Genomic DNA, 22971 nt, shown 5'->3' on the forward strand with positions numbered 1-22971 from the left:
GACTCCAACCAGGCTTGAGGACGGGATAGGGATCAGGGGGGCTCCGGCCAGGCTTGGGGACGGGATAGGGATCAGGGGGACTCCGGGCAAGCTTGAGGACGGTATAGGGATCAGGGGGACGTGGGCCAAGCTTAAGGACAGGATAGGGATCGGAGGGACGTGGGCCAGGCTTGAGGACGGGATAGGGATCGGGGGGACGTGGGCCTGGCATGGAGACGGGATAGGGCTCGGGGGGACTCCGGCCAGGCTTGAGGACGAGATAGGGATCAGGGGGGCGTCGGCCAAGCTTGAGGACCGTATAGGGATCAGGGGGACTCCGGCAAGGCTTGAGGACGGCATAGGGATCAGGGGGACTCCGGCCAGGCTTGAGGACGGGATAGTGTTATGGTTAGGGTTAGGGTTAGGGTGGGGACCGAGGGGATATGGGCTTAGTAGTGGTGACTCGGATCCACTACTAGGTATGCCACAGTGGTGGCGGTCATATCCCTAAAATCCTCTACGCTCCACCTCCTCGTGGTGGTCCCTGGGAACACACATAGTTGTGTGTTGCTAACGGAGCGAGGGGTATTCCGCGGGAAGTAGTCGCAATGATGTATGAGGCGATGCCGTCGGGATCTTCTGATCCTGGCAGGGCCTCCCTTGCCGGTAAGGCTCACACGGAGGGATGAAAAACCGCGGAATGGGTCCTGCGATAACGACCGGGGAGGTCGCCGCAGGGCCCTTGCCGTAAACCGGTGGTCATGTTTTACCGGAACGGTGGTCTTGCCTTAATCGGCCGGGCCGCGAGGATGATAACCTCTATAAAAAATCCCTAATGCCCTAAGCTTAGGTGCGCGGTGAGGGGGTACGCCCTGGCTACAGGGCGCGGCTGGTGGGGTACATCAGCCACTAGCGCACCATCTCTGGATACCTGGCGAACTCCAGTTGAAATTAGCCTTACCCGGGCAAGGAGGCTCTGCCCGGGCGGACGTGTTTTTTCCTGCCAATCTCGTGGGACCAGATATGGAATCGTACAATAAAAACCTTGATGTTGTGGGGGAGGCTGCCGATACGGCAGCAGCTACGGCGGGGGAAGAGACGGCAGCGGTCACTGCCGGGGAGGGGATGGCAGCGATTACTGCCGGGGAGTACGCGGTCGTGGTCATCGCGGACGAGGACTCGGATGGGGATGAAACAATCATCTCCATCTCGAGCTCCGTCGGCTCGATCATGACGCGCGGGGGCGCGGAGAAGCGGGGCGCGACATCTGGGGTCTCTGACCCCAAGCGTGCCCGGTTAAAGGGGGGGCAGCACACCCGCGGCGGGTCGGTGTCGCGGACGGACCCCGGGGAGGGCTCGTCGGGGACGCCCATCATGGATCTGGCCCTCGGCGGCCGCGCCGAGAGGAGTCAGACGAGGGGGGTCGATGACCTCATCGAGCTTGGTGGGAGGATGCCGACAGCGCAGCTAGTAGGGGAGGTGGAGGAGGCGATGTTGAGGGTGGAGAGAGTCTCCACCGTCTCAAAGGGCCTCAAGGGGGACCTGGCTAAAGACTTGCGGGATTGTTCTGCAGTCGCCAGGGCCCACTGCACCACCTTGATGCAGCGGTGCTTTACCGGGATGGCGTGGCAGGGGAGCCAGGAGGTGGCCCGCCTCCGCGAGCAGAACGCGGCCCTCGCGAAGGAGGCGGGTGACCTCCGGGCGAGGCTCCGGTCAATGGAGGCCGGGCGGCGGGCGAGCACCGACAGCGGTCGCCGGGCGGGACATGCGCCAATAGGGGAAGCGCCCCCCGCCTCCTCGACAGCGGGGGTCCGTACGCGGGGGACGGAGGCGATGGGGTCGTCGGGGGAGGGAGCGGGAGTTTTGGACTCCGAAGCCCTGCTTCTCCGGGTCGGCGCGCTGATAACGGCCAGGAACCGGGAGCTAGAGGCCCGGATGGAGGAGCGGTTCCGGACGATTCTGGCCGGGTTGGCCCCGGCCCTCCGGGCGAAGGGTAAGTCGGCGCGCGAGGCGACGCCGGTGGCTTCTCTGCCGGCGACGTCTGTCACCAAGGGGACTGGACCGGTGGTCGTGTCCAACGTGAGGGTGGTGCCCCCCGTTGCCATTCCGCCACCGGTCGTCCCGGCCTCGTGGATGGAGGTGACGAGCAAGGCGGCGAAGAGGGCCAAGAAGAAGATGGCCGCGGAGGAGGCTGCGGCGAGAGCAGCCGCGGCCGAGGCAGCTGCCGCCGCTTCACGGCTGCAGGCTGCGAGGGAGCCGAGGGCGGCGGGCGGCGCACGAGTGCAGGGCGGCGCGAGCGCGGCGAAGCCCGCCGTCGGGAGGGACGGTGGCCTGGGACGCACCCCCAGAACGGGAGCAGTGGCCATCACCATCCCCGAGAGCTGCAAGCTCACTTATTCGGAGGTGATGGACAGGGCAAAAGAGAGGGTGGACCTCAAGGCTATCGGGATCGAGTCGGGGGTGCTTCCCAGGCGGTCGAAAATCGGCGGGATCCTCCTGGAGGTCAGGGGCACGGGGTGCCAGGAGAAGGCACGGGCCCTCTCCGGGAGGATCGCCGAGGCGCTTGGGGGGACCGGGGTTAAGGTCTCCCAGGCGGTCAAGCGCGGCGAGGTGCGCGTGGCGGGCCTGGACGACTCGGTGTCGTCCGGGGACGTAGCGACGGCGCTGGCGGCGGCGGGGGGGTGTTCCGCGGCGGAGTTCCGGGTCGGCGAGATCCGCAGACCCGCCTCGGAGCAGGCTCTGGGCTCCTGTCGGGCCCAGGGCCCCCTCGCGGCCGTCAAGAAAGTGTTGGCGGGAGGCCGGCTGCTGGTCGGCTGGTCCTCGGCCCGCGTCGAGGCGCTGAGGGAGCGGTCCCTCCAATGCTTCCGTTGTTTGGAGACGGGGCACACGCGGGCGACATGCAAGAGCGCGGTCGACAGAAGCGCGTTGTGCTACCGCTGCGGGGCGGCGGAGCACCGGGCTTCGGCCTGTAAGGCCGCCCCCAGGTGTCCGCTCTGCGCGGACCTGGGGAGACCATCGGGCCATAGATTCGGGGCCAAAGCGTCTGCCCCGGCTCCCAAGAGGGGCCGCGCGGCGACGAAAGAGAAGGGCGCGTCTGGGGCTGCATCCGCGCAGCGGCCGCAGACGGCGCCGGCGGCCCAGCCCTCCCAGGGAGGGGAGTCTGCAGAGCCCATGTTAGAGTAGGTACTTTTAATCCTACTCCGGTTCTGCAGGCGAACCTCAACCACTCGCGCGCGGCACAGGACTTGTTTGTCCAAGCCGTGCGCGAGTGGGGGGCTGGGCTGGCAGTTGCGGCGGAGCCGTACGCCGTCCCCGAACACCCCTTCTGGGTGGGGGACGAGATCGGCTCCGTAGTAATAGTGGCGGGAAGCCGCCCCGGGACCCCGTCGGTCTCCCTTCTGGAGCGGGGCGAGGAATTCGTGGCGGTGCAATGGGGGGACATCGCGGTTGTCGGGATCTACATCTCGCCGAGCTGTGGCCTCGATCAATTTCGGGGGTTCCTGGGCGGGCTGAACAGCTGCATCGCGCGGTGCAGCGCCCGCCCGGTTCTCGTTTTGGGAGACTTCAATGCCCACGCGGTATCGTGGGGGAGTCCCAGGACGACCACTAGGGGTAGCGAGGTGTTAACCTGGGCGGCCGGCCTGGATCTCCGGTTGATTAACCGGGGATCCACGCCGACGTGCGTGCGTCCGCAGGGGGTCTCGATTGTCGACCTGACATGGGGGACTCCCTCGGCCGTGCGCCGGGTGTCGGGATGGAGGGTGGCCGAGGAGATTGAGATTGCGTCAGACCATACGCCCATCGTCATGGACGTGTGGCCCACCCTCCACGCGCGGGATTCCCGGCCGGGCCGGGGGGACCGACGGCCGCGATGGGCCTTGAAGCGGCTGGACGCGGACGCGTTCGGGGCCGCGGTGGCCGCGGCGACATGGGCGGGGCTGGCTCTGTCCGAGTTGGCGCCTGCGCAAGGGGCGAGGCGGCTGCGGGAGGTAATGACGGCGGTGTGCGACACCGCCATGCCCCGCAGCCGGTTCGCCCCCAGGAGGGCGGCGTACTGGTGGTCCGCCGGCATTGCGGAGCTCCGGCGTGCCTGCAATGCCGCGCGGCGCCGGTACGGCCGAGCGCGTAGGAGGCGCGACGACGAGGAGGCGTCGGCGAGGCTCGGCGGGGAGTACCGAGCCGCGCTCGGGGTTCTCCGCAGGGCTATCGCGCGGGCCAAGGCCGACGCGTGGTCGGAGCTCGTCGGCATGGTGGACTCCGATCCATGGGGGCGCCCGTACAAGCTTGTCATGAACAAGCTGCGCGCGTGGGCGCCTCCGGTGACGGAGTCGATGGACCCCCACCTGCTCGAGGGAGTGGTGGCGTCCCTCTTCCCGCGAGAGGGGGGACAACTGCGCCGCTCCCATTGGGAACAGGAGCCTCTCTCCTGGTCCGCAGAGTGGGAGGTGTCGGCCGGCGAGCTGGGTGAGGCGATGGCCAGGGCGAGGCGGGTGGGCCGCAAGGCCCCGGGCCCGGACGGGGTGCCGGGCCGCGCATTGGTCTTGGCCCTGGAGGGGGGACTCGCCGCCGAACTCCGGCAGCTGTATAACGGCTGTCTGAGGGAGGGGGTGTTCCCCACGGAGTGGAAGCTGGGCAGGTTGGTCCTCCTTCCGAAGGGGGGCAAGTCCCGGGACTCGCCCTCAGGGTACCGGCCAATGTGTCTGCTGGACGAGGCGGGGAAGTTGTTCGAGCGCGTACTCGTTGGACGCCTCGTCCGGCACCTGTCGGCGGGAGGGGTCCCCGATCTGAGCGGGGTTCAATTCGGCTTCCGGGAGGGTCTCTCCACCGTCGACGCTATTCGGCATGTGAGGGCTCTCTCGGAGGCCTGTACGAGGGGGGGGGGCGGTGTTGCGTTGGCGATATCCTTGGATATCGCTAACGCGTTCAACACCGTCCCCTGGGATCGGATAATGGAGGCCCTGGTCTTCCACCGGGTGCCTCTGTATCTCAGAAGGGTGATCGGGGACTATCTCTCCGACAGGGGTATAGAGTATCCCGGCCGGTACGGGATGGTGCGCAGGGGCGTCGTGCGCGGGGTTCCGCAGGGCTCGGTGTTGGGCCCGTTGCTGTGGAATCTTGCGTACGATCGCGATTCCACAGAGGATGGAACTCTGGCTCCGGGGGGTGGCCCCGGATCAGGCGCGGCTCATGGTGGATGAGCTCAGGCGACATGCTCGGCGGCACGCAGCCCGGGAGTGGCGCCATAGCCTTCCCGGGACGAGGGAGGGCGAGAGGCGGGCCGTTCGGGCCATCCTCCCGGTGTTCGATCAATGGAACAGGGGATGGATGGGGCATAGGGTCTCCTACCGTGTGACGCAGGTGATGACCGGGCACGGGTGCTTCGGCGACTACCTGTGTCGCATCGGGAGGGAGACCGAGGAGGCGTGTCACCACTGCGGCGCGCGGTGGGCCACGACCTCTCGCTCCCGGCTGTCGTCGCTGCGGCAGCCGGTGGCGAGGAGGCGCGGAGGGGGTTCGCCTCCTTCTGCGAGCGGGTTATGCTGCGGAAGGAGGCTGCGGAACGGGATCGGGAGCGTAATGACGATCCCGGCCGAAGGGGTGAGGCGGCGCAGGGTACGTCCCGGGGGCGTACCCCCGTAGCGACGCCTCTGACGCGAGCGGGGACGCCCTTGATGATCTCGAGGCGGGGGATCGGATATCCCCTTACACTCGGTCACCAACGGCGTCCCCGGAGGCCGCCGGGCATCTCGGGCGGGGGCCCGGAAGCTCATCGGGCGGCCTAACAGGGGGGGAAGGCGCCACGTCGTCCGTTGCGTGGTGCCTTCGGATAGAGTAGGTACGGGAGGGGGCCGCGTCCCCCCCCCCCCCTGGGTGGTATGCTAAGGCGGGGGCACACCGGATTGACATGCGCGCGCAGAGCACGGGTGCCCCCAGGAGTCTAGGGACGGACGGGGAGGAGTTAGTCGGTATACTCGGCGTTGCACCAACCAGCCGAGGAGTCCCACATAACCCGGACCATCCCCCCCGGGGGGGTTCGGGTATCCGTAACGAGATTACCTCCTCGCAAAAAAAAATAGGGTTAGGGTGGAAACCCGAGGGTTCTGGGATCCTCTAGTGGTGACTCGGATCCACTGGAGGATATACCGCAGTGGCGGTGGTCCAGAACCTAAATTCCTCTTGCTCCACCTCCTCGTGGTGGTTCCTGAGTCACGCCTCGGCGTGTGCAAACGGAGCAAGGGGTGTGTTCGGGATTTACGCGAAGAGGGGTTCAGCCGCCAATAAAGATACGCAATTCAGACAAACATATTTCTATGTGCACTCATGTAAACACGACTTTAATATTATCTGACAGAACCGTATGTACATATTTCCAATAAATCGGCACTAACGACTAGATCGACGGCGCGTGCGCGACGTCGCCCCTGCGTCGCACCCCGCGTCCCGCGAGCCACCGGGTGGATCGAGCAGCTTGGTGGACCTCGCGAGCCGCGCGGGGAACGGGAGGCAGGAGCGATCGAGACAACGGTCGATCGTGGCAGTCTGTTCTGTTCAATCGACCATCGGTGTTTTTCTTTACGTGCGTTCCTTAACCCGTATAGCTATTCCCGATCCGTCGGCTTCTCTATTTCTTTACACGATCTTAGAGAACTTTCAGAACTCTCTCAGATCATTGAGAGATCTGCATTGTTCGGAACAGGGTGCAAAGTGTCCTGGACGCATAGATCTAGCCACAAGGTTTGTCCAGGACCCAATACCGTAAGCCGGTGGTCATGTTTTACCGGAACGGGGGGCTTGCCTTGATTGGCTGGCCTATGAGGATGTCCGACCTCTATAAAAAATGGACCTTATCTGCCAAACTTTTGCGCGCGGTGAAGGCAGCACCATTGCACTTCGGTGGGTCAATGGGTGCATTGGCCACTAGCGCGCACCGCATGTGCGCGTGGTTGTGCGTATTCGTACGCGCGGGCTCGCGCATGGGCGTGGGGAAGGGTGGGGTCACCGCCGGTCTGAGCCCGGACCGGGACCGTGATTAGGGCTCGTCAATGGATAGCCGGGATCCAATTGGACGGTTTGAGTTACTGTTTTTTCTCAAGAATTTGGCTGATGAGTGAGGTCTCACTTCGGTGAGATAGTAACCAAGGCCGTAATGAAAAAATGAATACACCACTAGAATCTAAAGAATCGGACATAATAAAGGAAGTTGAGATGGCTGATAAGGATGCAGGAGAGACCGGGACCTCGCAAATGGACATGAATTTGGATACGACGATGGATAGGGTCAAGGGAGCTGGTCACAGTTTTAGCGACAGTTAAAATCTAAGAAGACAGTGCGTCCAAAATGGACTGTTTTACGTCCGGACGCAATTGTCATTAAAATGAAGAGAAAGGAAGATTACATGGAAATGTATACTACAATTAGCGAGAACATAGAAAACTCAGAAGCGGTTCGTAGAGTAAGAAGAACACGTACAGGACAGATGTTGATTGAGCTAGAAGAAAATAGTAATTTAGAAGAGCTAAAAGCGAAACTGGACACGTCGCTGAAAGATAAGGACCAGGAGGTCAAGATCCTACAAAAGATGTTTGACCTTGAATTGAGAGACTTGGACCCATGGGTTGGAAAAGAGAAAATAATTACAGCTTTAATTAAAAACCTGGATATTCGCGAAGAAGATATAAAAGTGAAAGTTCTGCGAACGACCAAAATGGGCACCCAATTGGCGGTTGCTGAGATCCCGCTAAAATATCTAAGTAAGCTTTCCAACACGTGTTCCCACGTCTCTTCTTCGTACCCGCACCTTCTGCACCGTCTCACCTCCTCTTCCCCCCAGTACCTTCCTCCCCTCATTTCATTCCCCAGCCTGTACCTTGCTATCCTTCTTTTGATCCTTTTTCTAGGTATTCGGGTCTTTCCTTTGTCCTTATCTCTTTATACCATATATTATACCTAGACTCCATTACCCTCTTCCAGTTTTCCTCTTCCTCTTTCTCTTTCTCTCTTTTCTCTATCCTTCCCCACTCTTCTTCCCTCTCTTCCTTATCTCCCTCCTCTAACATTCTTCTATTCCCCCTTTCCTCTATATATTTCTTCCTCCGATTAGGAAGTGAGATAAGGGGCGGGAAATATTGGTTGGGGGGGGGAGAGAAAGTGCAGGGTCTGCGGGTGGGAGAAGGAGACATGGGAGCACGTGTGGGAGGGCTGTATGAGAGGAGATGAGGGAAGGGGCTGGCAGGAGATGGCGGGGGAAATATTGGGAGATGAAGGCGAGGGGGCGGATTGGATGAGGAGAGTGGATGAGTGGAGAGAAAGGACGCGTGGGTGAGTGGGACGGGGAGCGAATAGAAAAGGAGTGAATGGGAGAGGAAGGTGAAATGATAGTGGGAGAGCAACCGGAAGAGGGGGTCCAGGATGTGTGAGGGTAGGGAAGGGGGGAGCAGAGAGGTATGTTTGTGTGGGAGTGGGAAAACAAGTATGAGGTGTGTTTCTAGATGTAAGATAGCGCTCTCTCTCTCTCTCTCAGGCGTGTATATATTGTAAATAGTTTAAGTTAAGTTTAAGTTAAGTTAAGTAGATTAAGTAGGATAAGACTAGGGTTAAGAGCAGGTTAAGGGCGGGGGAAAGGAGGTGTGAATCAAGATTGTAACCCCGAGGGGAATCAATAAATGATATATATGTTCAAAATTAATGATAGTAAGAAAGATATGTGGAAGGATTATATTGCACTACTTGAAAAGGACATCTGGGGACGCCCGTTTCAGGTGATTCGGAATAAATATAAAAGTAAACTACCACCTCCTACTATTGAATCTAACGAGGCAAGAGAAATTTTACAAGTACTTTTCCCTCGAGAGTCAGCTCCAATTAGATATGATATTATTGATAAAACAAAAAATAGTGTGAATGTCACAAGAAGCGAATTATGGGATATCGCTCATGAACTAGAGACTAACAAAGCTGTCGGCTTAGACAAGGTTCCTCCGGGAGTAATCAAATTTATTATAAAAAACGACTTAATTAATTTTACCAAAATATTCAATGGCTGCTTGGACTTACATTACATTCCCAGGAGATGGAGGAGAGCCAGGGTTATCCTTTTGCGGAAATCCTCTGAGGATTCTATGGCTCCCTCCAACTTTCGGCCAATCTGTATTGGGGATAGCATCAATAAAATTATGGAAAGAGTCCTAGAAAAAATAATTTATGAACATTTAGGCAATCCAGCGTTTCACTGCAATCAGTATGGTTTTTGCAAAGGCAGGTCGACCCTGGATGCATTGAGAGTTCTTACGGATCATATTACCTTTAACAATCAAAAAGGAAATTTTGGTATTCTGATAAGTTTAGACGTGCGCAATGCTTTTAACAGCCTCTCGTGGAATAACATATTCCAAATTTTGAAAAAAAGAGGATTTTCGGAACATATGCAAGGTTTAATTCAACTATATTTTAAAAATAGATTCATCGAATTTAAGGCAGCCGAAAAATGGATCAAAGTAAGCGCGGAAAAAGGGGTCCCGCAAGGATCCGTTTTATCACCCATAATATGGAACCTCATTTATGATGAATTACTAAATTTATATTTTGGTGATTCAGTTAAAGTAATCGCGTACGCCGATGATTATACAAAATTAAAAAAGATTTGGTGTTTTGGATCTTCGTTGGGTTCCGTAACGTTGGAACCTTTAACTTACGATCGCGAAATGTTCAAGAAATAAAGTCGGAATTTGTGGGAGAGCTAACTGATTTATTATCACCGTCACTGCGATTCTCGGAAAAGAGAGCGAGGGCTCGACGGATTGCCGTGTATATTGACGGGGCTCTCTCCCCTCGCCGCGCACCCCGAACTACTCGGTCCGCCCGAAGTGTGCGGGGAGAGAGAGAGACGAACCGCGACGACGGCCGAGTCCTCGATACAAACAAAGTTCGGCAGTCGCTAATTTGCCGTGTGTGCGTGCGGACGCACAGCGGCACCGAACAGCTGATTGCTCGAACATTTGGAAACAGCTATTAATAATAAAATTGCTCCTTGGCTAAAAGATAAAGGATTAGAAATGGCGCCTCATAAAACGAAATTTATCTGTTATAATAAGAAAGTAATACCCTCAGATTTTCAAATTAATATTCTGGGAACAGATATTAAACCGAGCGAAAATATTAAATATTTAGGAGTTTTACTAAACAGATATAATAACTATTTTGCACACGTAGACAAGACTACAGGACATGCGAGTGCTGTAATGGTTGAATTATCAAGGCTCCTGAGAAACAGTGGAGGACCCACTTATTCCGATAGAAAATTATACTATAATATTATAAATTCGATCCTTGGTTATGCAAGCCCAATTTGGGCGCCAAAAGCTCTCCAATATAATAGAAATCGGAAAAAGTTAGCGCAAGTTCAACGCATGGGCTTAAGCAGGGTAGCGAGTAGCTATAGATCGGCGGGCCGTCTTGCATTATGTGTAATAACCGGTATTCTCCCAATCGAAGTTACCTTAGAAGAAAGAACGCAGTTGTACGAAGACATCCAAAGGTACAAGATCCTGGAGACTGATGATGAAGATCTAATAAACTGGAAAGAAGAAAATCTGAAATTAGAAAAAGAAAATATTAAAACTAGAACTTGGAATAATTGGCATAATCAATGGCAAAATAAAACAAAAGAATCAGAATGGACAAGAAAATTGATTCCGTCTCCACGACGGTGGCACGAGCGGAATGTAAAGGGCAACCAATTTGGGCAAATCAACTTCCGGTTGACACAAATATTGACTGGACATGGAGTCTTTAAATCATTTCTCCACCGAATACAGAAAGCAGAATCAGATGAATGTTGGTGGTGCCAAGGCACTCGTGATGACCCGGAGCATACGCTGGTGTTCTGCCCCCAATGGTCCGAGAAGCGCGAAGATCTGGAAAAGAAAATAGGTGCGACATTAGTCGTGAGTGATTTCATGGACCTAATGATTCATAACCCTGATAATTGGAAACATATAGACGAATGTTAGAGATTTATTTCATTACACTTCCATTGTACATAATTCCTCATCTCATTATAACAAGTTTTACAACGTACAATTTTATAACAATGTACGATGCATGCGAAACACGAAAAATAAACAACGACATCGATCTATCGATCGGCCTCGGCAAGCTGCTGCCCCGCACCGCGCCTGTCGCTCCCCGCGGACGCCCCGGGTGGATCGAGCAGCTCGAGCCTCGCGGGTGCGGCGGGGGGACGGACGCGGCGGATCGACGCGACCTGCTGATCGATCAGTTCGTCTATTGACACTACAACCGACAGTTCTTACGTGATTCAAACCCGTCCCGCCTGATCACCTAGAGTTTCGTCGATCGTTAGCTATCGCATTTATCTTAGACTGACCGGTAAGATTTCAATACTGAAATCCCCCAGAAGTCTAAAACAACGAATTTATAAATTATATTATTCGAGAAAAAGAAAAGTATGAACGCGAGAAAGAAAGAGAAACTAATAATCAAACGACATAAAAAAAGAACTTATGAATCCGAGAGTCAGACAATAAATTAAATTAAGAGCCAAGAACATGCGTGGAGGAACCCCGTGAAGAGAAGGAATGAGAGAAATGCGGACAGCGGGGCCTCATTCTTTCACATTCCACGGGCTAAAGGCGTGGAATTAGAGGGGCGGTCCATTGACCGTCCCGGGTGAGGTTAGGTTTTTAGTGGGTATGGGTACGCCGAACATGTGCGACCCGAGTCCCACACTACCCCATTCCGGGGTGTGCGTAATGCATTTTCCTCCTCATCCTTAAAAAAAAAAAAGGTTAGGGTTAGGGTTAGGGTTACCGCGTGGTGGGGACCGAGGGGATATGGGCTTAGTAGTGGTGACTCGGATCCACTACTAGGTATGCCACAGTGGTGGCGGTCATATTCCTAAAATCCTCTACGCTCCACCTCCTCGTGGTGGTCCCTGGGAACACACATAGTTGTGTGTTGCTAACGGAGCGAGGGGTATTCCGCGGGAATTAGTCCCAATGATGTGTGAGGCGATGCCGGCGGGATCTTCGGATCCTGGCAGGGCCTCCCTTGCCGGTAAGGCTCGCACGGAGGGATGAAAACCGCGGACAAATGGGTCCTGCGATAACGACCGGGGAGGTCGCCGCAGGGCCCAATACCGTAAACCGGTGGTCATGTTTTACCGGAACGGTGGTCTTGCCTTAACCGGCCGGGCCGCGAGGATGATAACCTCTATAAAAAATCTCCAACCCTAAGCTTAGGTGCGCGGTGAGAGGGTACGCCCTGGTAACGGGGCGTGGCTGGTGGGGTACACCAGTCGCGAGCGCACCATCCACTGGATACCTGGCGCCTCCAGTGCGTATATAGCCTTACCCGGGTAGTGGTGCTCTGTCCGGGTGGACCTCATTTCCCGCCGTATTCGTGGGATTTACTATGGAATCGAACTTAAATAAAATTGTAGAGGGTAAGGAGGGGTTACCACACCCGAAAGTGGTAGTGAAGGGAGTTGGGACGGTCCTGGACCTGTCCCAGGAGGAGAGGAGCCGGACCCCAGCTATTGGGGACCGGCCCTTTCTCCGACCGGAGAGGGGAGTGAGGGGACGTGGTCGTCGCAGCGGGTCGGCGGACCGACTGTCGGACACATCGACACAGTCGGCGCCCCCCATCCCCAGCGTCGCGGGCGTGAAACGCTCGCTGCCGCCAACTCCGGGCAGGACATCGCCGACTCCGTCAGTCGGCAAACGGGAGCGGCTGGAGGACGCTGTCCGCCCGGAGATTAGGAGTATGCTCCCCGGGGAACTGTCTGGTTTTATCGCCGAACAGTCGGACATTGCCCGGGAGCTCGCGGAGGCCAGCCGGAACCTCAAGGGTACACACCTTGAGGGGATCCGCGAGGCCTCCGCGGACATTAAGGCGGCAGCGAGGGAGTTGGAACGCAGGGGCGTCCAGGTTGGACCCCCTGCCGACTCCCGCGCTCCTGTCTCCCGGGCGGACGCTGGGGACGCCGCTCTGCGGCTGGAGAATGCGGCTCTCAGGAGGGAGCTGCTGGAGACCCGCGACTCGCTTGGGGCCATCAGGGGGGGGGCTGATGGTGATGAAGCGGTTGCGGGACGCTCCCCCCCTGCCGCAAGTCTCCACCCCGGTGGTCGGCGAGGTCACCGCGACCCCGGCGACGCAGCTGGACCTTATGGCCTAGATGCGGGCCCTCATGGAAGAGGGCCTCAGGTCCCTCCGCGAGGAGATGCGGAGGGAGCTGCGCAGGGTGACCGGGCATGGTGCCCGTGGGGACCCCCGGCCGCCGCCGCCGGCCCCTCCGGCGCCGCCGCGGCCCGCCCCTGCGCCTGCTCCGCCGACGCCTGCCCCTGCCCCTGCCCCAGTGCCGGGAGGGGCAGGGAATAAGAAGAAGAAGAAGAAGAAGAAGAAGGGGAAGAAAGCTGGGGAAGCTCCCCAGCCTTCGGTCGCCCGCCCGGCCCCGTCACCTGCGCCTGCACCGGGTACCCCGGCTAAGCCGGGAACCTGGGCGGAGGTGGTCGGGAGGCGGGCAATCTCCGCGGCCAAGGCCGCTGCTAAGGCCGCGGCTCAGGTGGCGGCAGCCGTCTCGGCTGGCGCCCCGAAAAAGAGGGCCGCTGTCCCCGCCCAGAAGGGCGGGAATTCAGCGGCCAAGGTCAGGGCCCCGCCACGCTCCGCGGCAGTCACCGTGACTGTCCCGGAGGGGAGCGAGGCCTCGTATGAGGAGGCCATTAGGAGGGCCCGCCAGGGCGTCGATTTAGACGCCCTTGGCATCGGGGCCCTCCATTGGAAGAGGGCGGTAACCGGGGGCCTCATTATTGAGGTCCCCGGTGCCGATGGGGGCCCCAAGGCCGATGCCTTGGCCGCCAAGATGGCCGCCGTCCTGGGGGGGATAAACGTCAAGGTGTCCAGGCCCGTGAAGAAGGCGGAATTCCGCCTCACGGGCCTGGAGGTTTCCGTGACCCCCCAGGAGGTAGTGGAGGCGGTCTCGAAAGCCAGGGGCTGCACCGCCGAGTCCGTCCGGGTGGGGGAGCTGAAGGCTCCGCCCAACGGGCTCGGCACCATATGGGTGCAGTGCCCGGCCGTGGCGGCCCTGGCCATTGAGAAGGCCGGTAAGATACGAGTGGGGTGGTCCACCGCCCAGGTGGTTGTGCTGGCGGCTCGGCCGCTGCAGTGCTTCCGCTGCCTTGCCCTGGGGCATGTTCGGCAGCGGTGCACTGCGGAGGTCGACCGCAGCGGTCACTGCTACCGCTGCGGTGACGCCACCCACCGGGCGGTGGAGTGCAAGGCAACACCCCACTGCGTTGTGTGCGCGGCCTTGGGGAGACCGGCGGGCCACAAGGAGGGGAGCAAGGCGTGCTCGCCGCCTCCAAAGGCCAAGAAAGGAAAGAGGGGTGTGGGCGGTGTGCCGCCCACCCCAGTTGCGCCCCCGGATACTCCGGTGGCGAACACGGCCGGTCCCCCAACCTCCAAGGGGGAGAGTATGGAGGTCGAGGTGGCCCCAAGCGGGACGGGGGGTAACGACCCCCCGCCACCCGCACCGGCGGCTAAGGAGGGGACCAGCGTGAAGGCCAACTAATGGCCCACATTCCGCGCAGGTCCCCTCTCCCGGTACTCCAGGCCAACCTCAACCACTGCCGCCGGGCGCAGGACCTGATGGTCCAGTGCCTGGAGGAGTGGGGGGTTAGCCTGGCCGTCGCCACGCAGCCGTACAGAGTCCCGGACCACCCACACTGGTCCGCGGACGATGACGGCTCCGTGGCGATATGGTGGCGTCGCCACTCGGCGACTGTGCCCCCCTGCTCCGTGGTCGAACGGGGCAGGGGGATGGTTATGGTAAAGTGGGGAAGATTTCTGGTCGTGGGGTGCTACAGCTCACCCAGTTATGCCTCCGCCGAATTAGGGATGTTCCTGGACCGGCTGGGGCTTATGATAGCCCCGTATATAGCCGGTCCAGTGTTGGTCCTGGGGGACCTCAATGCGAGGTCCTCCACCTGGGGTAACCCCGGGACCAACGCCCGAGGCGGAGTCCTGGAAGACTGGGCGGAGGGGATGGAGCTTCGGTTGTTAAACCGGGGCTCCGTGCCTACGTGCGTGAGGTGGAACGGTTGGTCGATTGTGGACGTGTCGTTCGCGACGGCCGCCGCCTCACGCCGTGTGTCCAATTGGCGGGTCTGGGATGGAGAGACCCTGTCGGACCTCAGCTACGTCCTGATGGACGTGGCTGTGGTCTCGGACTCGCCATTGGACACGCCCCTCCGACGTGGCACCCCGTCAGCGCCCAGACGGGCGCTGAAACGACTGGACGGGGACCTCCTGAGGGTCGTGATTATCGGCTCCGCCTGGCCTTCGGCCAGGGAGCGCGGGGTAAATGAGGGGGCGACTTGGATCCGGGGCACGTTACAGATGATCTGCGACGTGGCGATGCCCCGGGTCCGAGCTCAGCCCCCGAGAAAGTCTGTTTACTGGTGGTCGGGGGAGCTGGCCGAACTCCGCAGTTCGGCCGGCCGAGCCCGCCGCCAGTATGCCCGCCCCCGTCGCCGCCATTTTCTGGGCGGCGACGCGGAGCCGAGGGTCGCCGAGCTGTACAGGGAGTACAGCTCCCCGCGCCCCGCATCCGACCATGGGATGGTCGGACGAGTTCCGGGTCACTGAGTGGGAGCTGTACCAGGCCGTCCGGGAGCTCCGGGCCAGGGGCAAGAAGGCCCATGGCCCCGATGGGGTTCCCGGTGGTATAATGGCCTTAGCTATGGAGGTCCTCGCCCCGGCGTTCAGGAGCGTCATGGACGCGAGCCTGCGCCGGGGAGTCTTCCCCACTTTATGGAAAGAAGCGTGCCTGGTTCTCCTCCAAAAGGAGGGAAAACCCGCAGAGTCTCCCTCTGCATACCGGCCGGTGTGTTTACTCGACGAGGCGGGCAAGCTATTCGAGAGAATTATTGCTGCCCGCCTCGTTGAGCATCTGTCGCGGGGTGGTCCCGACCTGAGCGACAGCCAGTTTGGGTTCCGGAGGGGGCGCTCCACTGTAGACGCATTGGAGCGCCTGCGCCTCCTCCGGGAGCAGGCTGTCGCTCGGGGCAGGGTGTTGATAGCAGTGTCATTGGACATTTCCAATGCATTCAACACCCTGCCCTGGTCGGAGATAGTGGGGGCGCTGAACCATTTCCAGGTGCCCCCTTATCTCCGGGAGGTGGTCGGCGATTACCTCCGCGACAGGAAGGTGGTTTACACCGGCCGGTATAACACCGTTTACACGAGGGAGACGCACCGCGGCGTTCCACAGGGGTCGGTCCTCGGACCGCTCCTGTGGAACTTGGCGTACGACGCGGTGCTGCGGGTCGTCCTCCCCCCGGATACGGGTGTCATCTGCATAGCATCTGGTTTATGCCGAGGGGGAGGATTGGAGGAGGACCAGGCACCTCGGAGAGGCCGCCCTGGACTGCGTGGTCGGGCGAATCCGGAAAATGGGGATGACCGTTGCCGCCACAAAAACCGAGGCGATTTGGTTGTATTCGCCTCGGGTGTGGCGGCTACCCCGCGGTCAAGATCTCCGGATTCGCGTCGCTGAAACCTCCGTCGCGATCGGGCCCAGGATGAGGTACCTGGGCCTGATCATAGACGGCCGCTGGCGATTCGATGGACACTTCGAGCTCCTCGCCCCCGACTAGAGAAGACGGCAGCCGCATTGGCGCGGCTGCTGCTGAATGTCGGGTGGCCGGATGTGAAAGTACGCCGCCTCTATGTGGAGGTGGTGCGGTCTATAGCCCTGTATGGGGCCTGTTAACGACAAATCGAGATTGCCTCGTAGCTGAGGCAACTACTGTCTGAGTCGTAATAAGAATAACTGGGAAAACGAAAAGGACGAAATCGACGGACAAACGGTGGATCGCAAGAAAGAAAACTCGATGCTCAACGTGTGTGGTCGTGATCGAACTGAGATCGATCAACCGTCGCGCGGCGCACGCGACACACCCGCCCGCTCCCCTCGCACGCCGCGAGCTGCTCGATCCACCCGTGGCGCACGGGGGGGTTGAGGAGAGGTGCGTCGAGGCAGGCCGCGCGCACGCGTTGTCGATCAGCCTTTGTCGAACGTTTATTACAGTTATGTACATAGTCGATTTAACAATAAAATATAATATAAACTATAATGCCTCGCACGAAGTGGGTTTCATGTTATTCCCGAACATACCGCCCGCCTTGACGTCACCACGGGTGCGTCGAAATGGGACTCGCTTGATACACGCGGTCGGGTCCGCGTGGCGTATGGCGGGACGCTGGGAGGGGGAACGGTTGTCCATTCTGGAATGCGGCGTAGTACTGCGTAGAACACAGCTGTTGTCCGTCCGCCACGTGCTGTCTCCGCAGATACGTCGGACATTGTCGGCTCGTGGTTAGTGTTCGCCAGTCGTCCCGTCTCGCGGCCCTGCTTCCTCACGGATAGGAAGCTCGACGAGCTTCGCGATCGTTCTGGAGAACGTGCGGGATCCGGAACGTAACGTGACGACCCGTACGAGTCCATCCTTGCCGGGCTGCGTGGATTCGACACGTGCGAGCGGCCAGCGGGTCGGCGGCGTGGAATCCTCTTTGACAAGTACCAGTGTACCCGGGCGAAGATCCTCCCGCCGATCTTGCCATTTGGTGCGCTGCTGCATTTGGTGCAAGTGCTCCTGCATCCACCTGTGCCAAAAATTATGGTGCATAGCGTGAATAAGTCGCCACCGTGATCCGAGTGACAGTGTGGAATATTCGGTGGGTGGTTCGGGAGGTGCGCGAAGAGGCTCGCCCACCAGGAAGTGTCCCGGCGTGAGCGGAGCCAGATCGGTTGGATCGTCGGAGAGGGGGCTTAGGGGGCGGGAGTTCAGGCAGGCTTCTACGCGGCACAGCAGTGTCGTCATCTCCTCGTAGGTAAGCGTAGTGTCACCTATCACCCGTCGGAGATGAGCTTTCATTGACTTCACCGCTGCTTCCCAAAGGCCCCCCATGTGCGGTGAATACGGTGGGATAAATTCCCACTGGGTTCCGTCCGTAGCGAGTGCCTCGGCGACGTGAGCGTAGAAGGCCGACGCTGCCCTGAACATGCGCTGCAGCTCCGCATCGGCTCCTCGGAAGGTGGTGCCATTGTCGCTATACAGGTGACTGCAACGTCCACGTCGTGCCGTAAACCGTTGAAACGCTGCGATGAAGGCCGCCGCTGACAGGTCTGTAACTGCATCTAAGTGCACGGCTTTGGTCACCATGCACACAAACACCGCCACGTACCCTTTCTGACTTTTGTGGCCTCTCCCCTTACTGGTGCGCATGTGCAGGGGTCCCGCGTAGTCCACACCGGTCCGCAGGAACGGTTTGGCTGGAAGCACCCTCGATGCTGGAAGATTGCCCATCCGCTGATGTCCGGTAGAGGCTCGGAACCGTGTGCACGTGACACAGTTACGCAGGACCTGCTTCACCCGAGATCGTCCACGTGGTATCCAGAAGGCCCTTAGGATCCAGGTCAGCGTGGCGTTGAGTCCTCCGTGGAGAGTCTGCCTATGTGCATCACGTATCACCAGCAGCGCCAAGTGAGAAGTACGGTTGACTATTGCTGGGTGTCGTTGGGACTCCGACAGCATGGTGTTCTGAAGACGACCTCCGACCCTTAGGATTCCGTCCTCACCTAAAAAGGGTGTCAGAGATTTGAGTGGAGATCCGGATGGCACTGCGTTACCTCGACTGAGTGCGTGCAGTTCCTGTGGGAAGTCACTTCGCTGGCACGTGCGTATGACCGTGTGGAGAGCCTCCTGCAGCTCGGAAGACGTCAGCGGTCCTCGTCTGCCACGGACTTTCCGGCAGTTATCTGTAAACCGACGAAGGTAAGCAGTGACCCGCATCAGTCTCGTCAGGGAGGAGAACCTGGTAACGAACTGCTCCTTTTCAGGCTCCTCTTGCACCAGTGCGACAGACACGGTCCTCTGCTCCGGAAGGTCTCGAGGCAGATCGGCAGTCGAGGTGGCCGGCCAGCCTGCGTGTGGATCCGTCAGCCAGGCCGGGCCCTTCCACCAGAGTTTCGAGTCTCGTAACTCGTCCGCTGGGATGCCTCTGGTAGCCAGGTCGGCGGGGTTATCAGTCGTTCCCACGTGTCGCCACGTCACTCCGGGAAGGAGATTCTGGATTTCGGACACTCGATGGGCGACGAAGGGCTTCCATTTTGACGGATGGGAGCGAAGCCACGCCAGCGCTACCGTCGAGTCGGTCCAGGCGCTGATCGGGCAGGAATCCAGGCTCAGCTCCCTCCTCATCGACGCCAGCAGCTGTGCCAGGAGGACCGCTCCGCAGAGTTCCAGCCGAGGGATGCTCAGGGTCTTGACCGGAGCTACCCTGGACTTCGCCACCAGGAGGTTCGTGTGATGCTGATCTCGGCGGACCACCAGGTATACGGCAGCTGCGTATGCGCGTTCCGAGGCGTCGCAGAAGCCATGCAGCTCGACCTCGCTTCCCGATGAATGATGTATCCACCTTGGAACGTGGACTTCACTCAGTGCACTGAGGTCTCCTCGGAAGCTCCGCCAACGGCAGGTAAGTCCCTCGTCCAAGGGTTGGTCCCACGTGACCCCTGCCAACCACAGATCCTGTAATAAGATTTTGGCCCTTACTATTACAGGTGCCAGCCACCCTAGTGGGTCGAAGAGTCGTGCGATCTCGGATAGGATCGATCGCTTTGTCCACGTTGATTCCGACGGTCCGTCGTCGAATCTCGGGCCCCGCACCGCCAGAGTGTCGCGCTTGGTGTCCCAAAGCAGGCCCAAGGCTCCGTGCACTTCGCTCTCCTGGATCACCTTGGTCTGCGGCGTCGACGAGCGGAGTTCGGGAACGTTGCTTGCCCACTTGTCCAGAGGGAACCCCCCGGACTCGAGTAGGCTCGTCAGTTGCTGGGCAGTTTCCAAGGCCGCACCTAAGTCGTCGGCGCCCGACAGGATGTCGTCGACGTAAGCATGACGTCGGAGTGCCTCCGCTCCTAATGGATAGCGGGTCCCCTCGTCGACGGCTAGCTGTTGCAGGACCCGGTGCGCCAGGTAGGGAGCAGACGCTGTACCGTAGGTGACGGTGGTCATCCTGAAATCAATTAACTGCTCAGTCGGGTGCTTTCTCCACAGAACTCGCAGCCAGTCCTGATCGTCCGGGTGTATTAATATCTGGCGAAACATCTTGACGATGTCCGCCGAAAACGCCACCCTGAAGAGACGCCATCGAGTCACGACGGCCCAAAGCTCTGACTGAAGCTTTGGTCCCGGCAGTAGCGCATCGTTGAGTGAGGAGTCCTTGGCTGAAGGGAAGGACGCGTTGAAGACGACCCGAATTTTCTGGAGAGTGCCACACTCCTTCCAGACCGCGTGGTGGGGTAGGTAATGGCCTGGTTCCTGATGCTTCAGGGGTCTGCTCACCGGGCTCATGTGTCCGAGTCGATGGTACTCCTCCATGAAGTCGACGTACTGATCACGCAAACTATGATCTCTCGACCAGGTTCGTTCGGCCTTGAGCAGCATGCGGATTGCCGCCGATCTCGACGAGCCCACCTGTGGATGTCTTCCCCCCTTAAACGGTAGACGAACTACATACCGCCCCGACGGGTCGCGACGTGTGGTGCTCCGGAACAGCTCCTCACAGCTTAGTTCGTCTGGTGACATGGGAGTTTCGTGTGAGAGCTCCTCCAATTCCCAAAACCGCTGGAGGTCGGGTAAGGGTTCTTGTCGCCTTACGCAATGGATCCTGGTGGACCGTGGCGGCCCCGACACCTCGATGGGTCCCAGCAGTGTCCATCCGAAAGGAGTTCGGATAGCTGCCGGGGTACCAGGAGGGCCCACCCGCTTCTCCAGTAGCAACATCCCGCAGACGTCGGCACCCAGGAGCACGTCCACCTGCGCAGGGTCCGAGAAGTGCGGATCGGCCAGCGGCAAGCCCTTCACGTGCGGCCAGTCTCCCAAGGACACCGGTTGCGACGGGGTAGGAGAGACGAGGCTCTTGGTGACGAGTGCTTCTAAGGTGACCTGAAACTCATCATCCACCGGTGATCGGAGCGATACCTTTACCTCCGTCCGTGCAGTTCCCACGCTGGTCCCCTGGTATCCGGTCAGCTCTACCCGTACGGTCCGTCTCCTCAACCTTAACGACTGGGCGGCCCACTCGGAGAGGAAGGATGCCTCGGAGCCTGAGTCCAGTAAGGCTCGGACCGTCAGAGATCGACCATTGGGTGCCTCCAGAGTGACTCTAGCGGTGGCGAGGAGGGTGGCCTTGTTGCAGCCCACGGCGTAGTTGACAGCCGAAGAAGACGTGGTAGATTCGGCCCTCGCGTCCTTCAGGAAGGCGTCATGGAGGGTGGTGTTGTGCTGCTTGTCGCAAACCCAGCATCGAAACGACGAGGAGCACTGCGGAAGCTGGTGGCTGCTCGCTAGGCACGAGAGGCAGAGACCCTTATCGATCACGAACTGACGCCGTTTCGCTGCAGGTAACGCCTTGTACTGCTTGCACGCATTGAGCGCATGATTCCCGGCACAGAGTGGGCACTGACGACCACCCTTCGTCGTTCCCTTAGGTTCAACCTTGACCGCCAGCGTGTTGCGGGAGACCACGGGAGTGTTTCGCACGACGGCGCCTCCACCCTTCGACGTCCCAGCTTGTTCCGGGATCCGTGCCGAGCCGAGTGCGTGGACCCTGTTCTCCAGGAACGACTCCAGCTCATCAAAGGTAGGAGTGGCGGTCGGATCCTTCAGGGAGACTTCCCAAGCCAGTCTCGTGGGTTGATCCAATTTCTCCGACGCCAGGAAAACGAACCACTCGTCCCACTCCTTGACGGGTTTCTTCAGGGCCTGGAAGGCCCGCTGCGTCTGTCTGAAGTCGTCCACCAAGCGCTTGATCTCGTTCGGCTGCATCTTGGGTAGGGCCGGACGGGTTATCAGGCGTCGCATATGTGCCGCCGAGAGGATCCGCTGATTTCCGAACCGGCGCTCCAGCGCGGACCAGGCTCCTTCGTAGTTGGCATCGGTGATGGGCGTGAGGTCCAGCATGTTCGCCGCATCTCCGATGAGGCAAGATTTTAAATACTGCATCTTCCTGACGTTCGCGATGCGGGTTGAGTGATGCACCAAGGAGCAGAATTGATCCTTGAAGCTCTCCCACTCGTACAGATCTCCGGAGAACGTCGGTAGCTTCATCGGCGGCAGGACGGGTTCCGGATCGGAAGACGGCGTGATCATCGTGGTCTCTGCCTTGTGGGGAGTCTGCATCGCTATCAGCTCCTCGACTGCAGCTCCGTTTATCACGAAGGCGTCCTCGACCGCAGCGAAGAAGTCGTCGATCAGGTACGGTAGATCGGCGGATGCCAGCCGGGTCAGCTCGACGTGGCGTTGATTGAATTGGCGCCAGTACGACTCCAGCAGTTCTCGCCGTTTTCGGAGTACGGGTAGCGTCAGGTTATCTGCTCCGCTCTTTTTCAAGTTAATCAGGAACCGAGAAATTCGACCTCCGAGGTCCTTCTGTGCTGCGACGAGGTCGTCAACCGTAGAAGTCATCTTGTTCGGAAATCAGCAACCCGCGATGAGCACGACGACCGTTGCGGTAGGTTGACACTTCCAAGTTCAAACGCGCGAACAACAAGCGGAGCGCGGAATGTTTGTTTGTCAAGCGGACGACCGCTGCGAGGAACGGGTCGCCGAAAAAAAAGCCGTTACCACGTTCAAAAGTCGAACTGGTTCAACGCCTCGATTTTCTCGTACGGATCGAGTTATTAAATCAAAAAGCACTGTGTTTATGCACGCACTACAACGATGTGAATGTTTCAGATGGGGAGAAACACCACTGAGATCCGAAATCGGAGTCGCGGGTCAGAGAAGCGCGAAAGCCGAAGTCGCGTGCTGCGTGCCGGACTGGATCGCGATCGATGCGCAGAAAACTCCCGCAAAACTAAATATCCGGCTCGAAGGACCAATGTTAACGACAAATCGAGATTGCCTCGT

General features: G+C 59.1%; 1 protein-coding gene across 1 annotated transcript; it reads right to left on the minus strand.

The window, feature by feature from the left end:
* Positions 1-17376: 17376 nt before the first annotated feature.
* LOC143363899 (uncharacterized) lies at positions 17377-22527 on the minus strand. Its single transcript, XM_076804429.1, has one exon. It carries the CDS (start codon positions 22525-22527, stop codon positions 17377-17379), a length of 5151 nt encoding a protein of 1716 aa, XP_076660544.1.
* Positions 22528-22971: the final 444 nt, after the last annotated feature.

Source organism: Halictus rubicundus, unplaced genomic scaffold (assembly GCF_050948215.1).
Source record: "Halictus rubicundus isolate RS-2024b unplaced genomic scaffold, iyHalRubi1_principal scaffold0165, whole genome shotgun sequence".
NCBI classification, from domain to species: domain Eukaryota; kingdom Metazoa; phylum Arthropoda; class Insecta; order Hymenoptera; family Halictidae; genus Halictus; species Halictus rubicundus.

Excerpts from the sequence above, each read along its gene's own strand:
- LOC143363899 (XM_076804429.1), bottom strand. The coding sequence starts at position 22,527 with ATGACTTCTACGGTTGACGACCTCGTCGCAGCACAGAAGGACCTCGGA.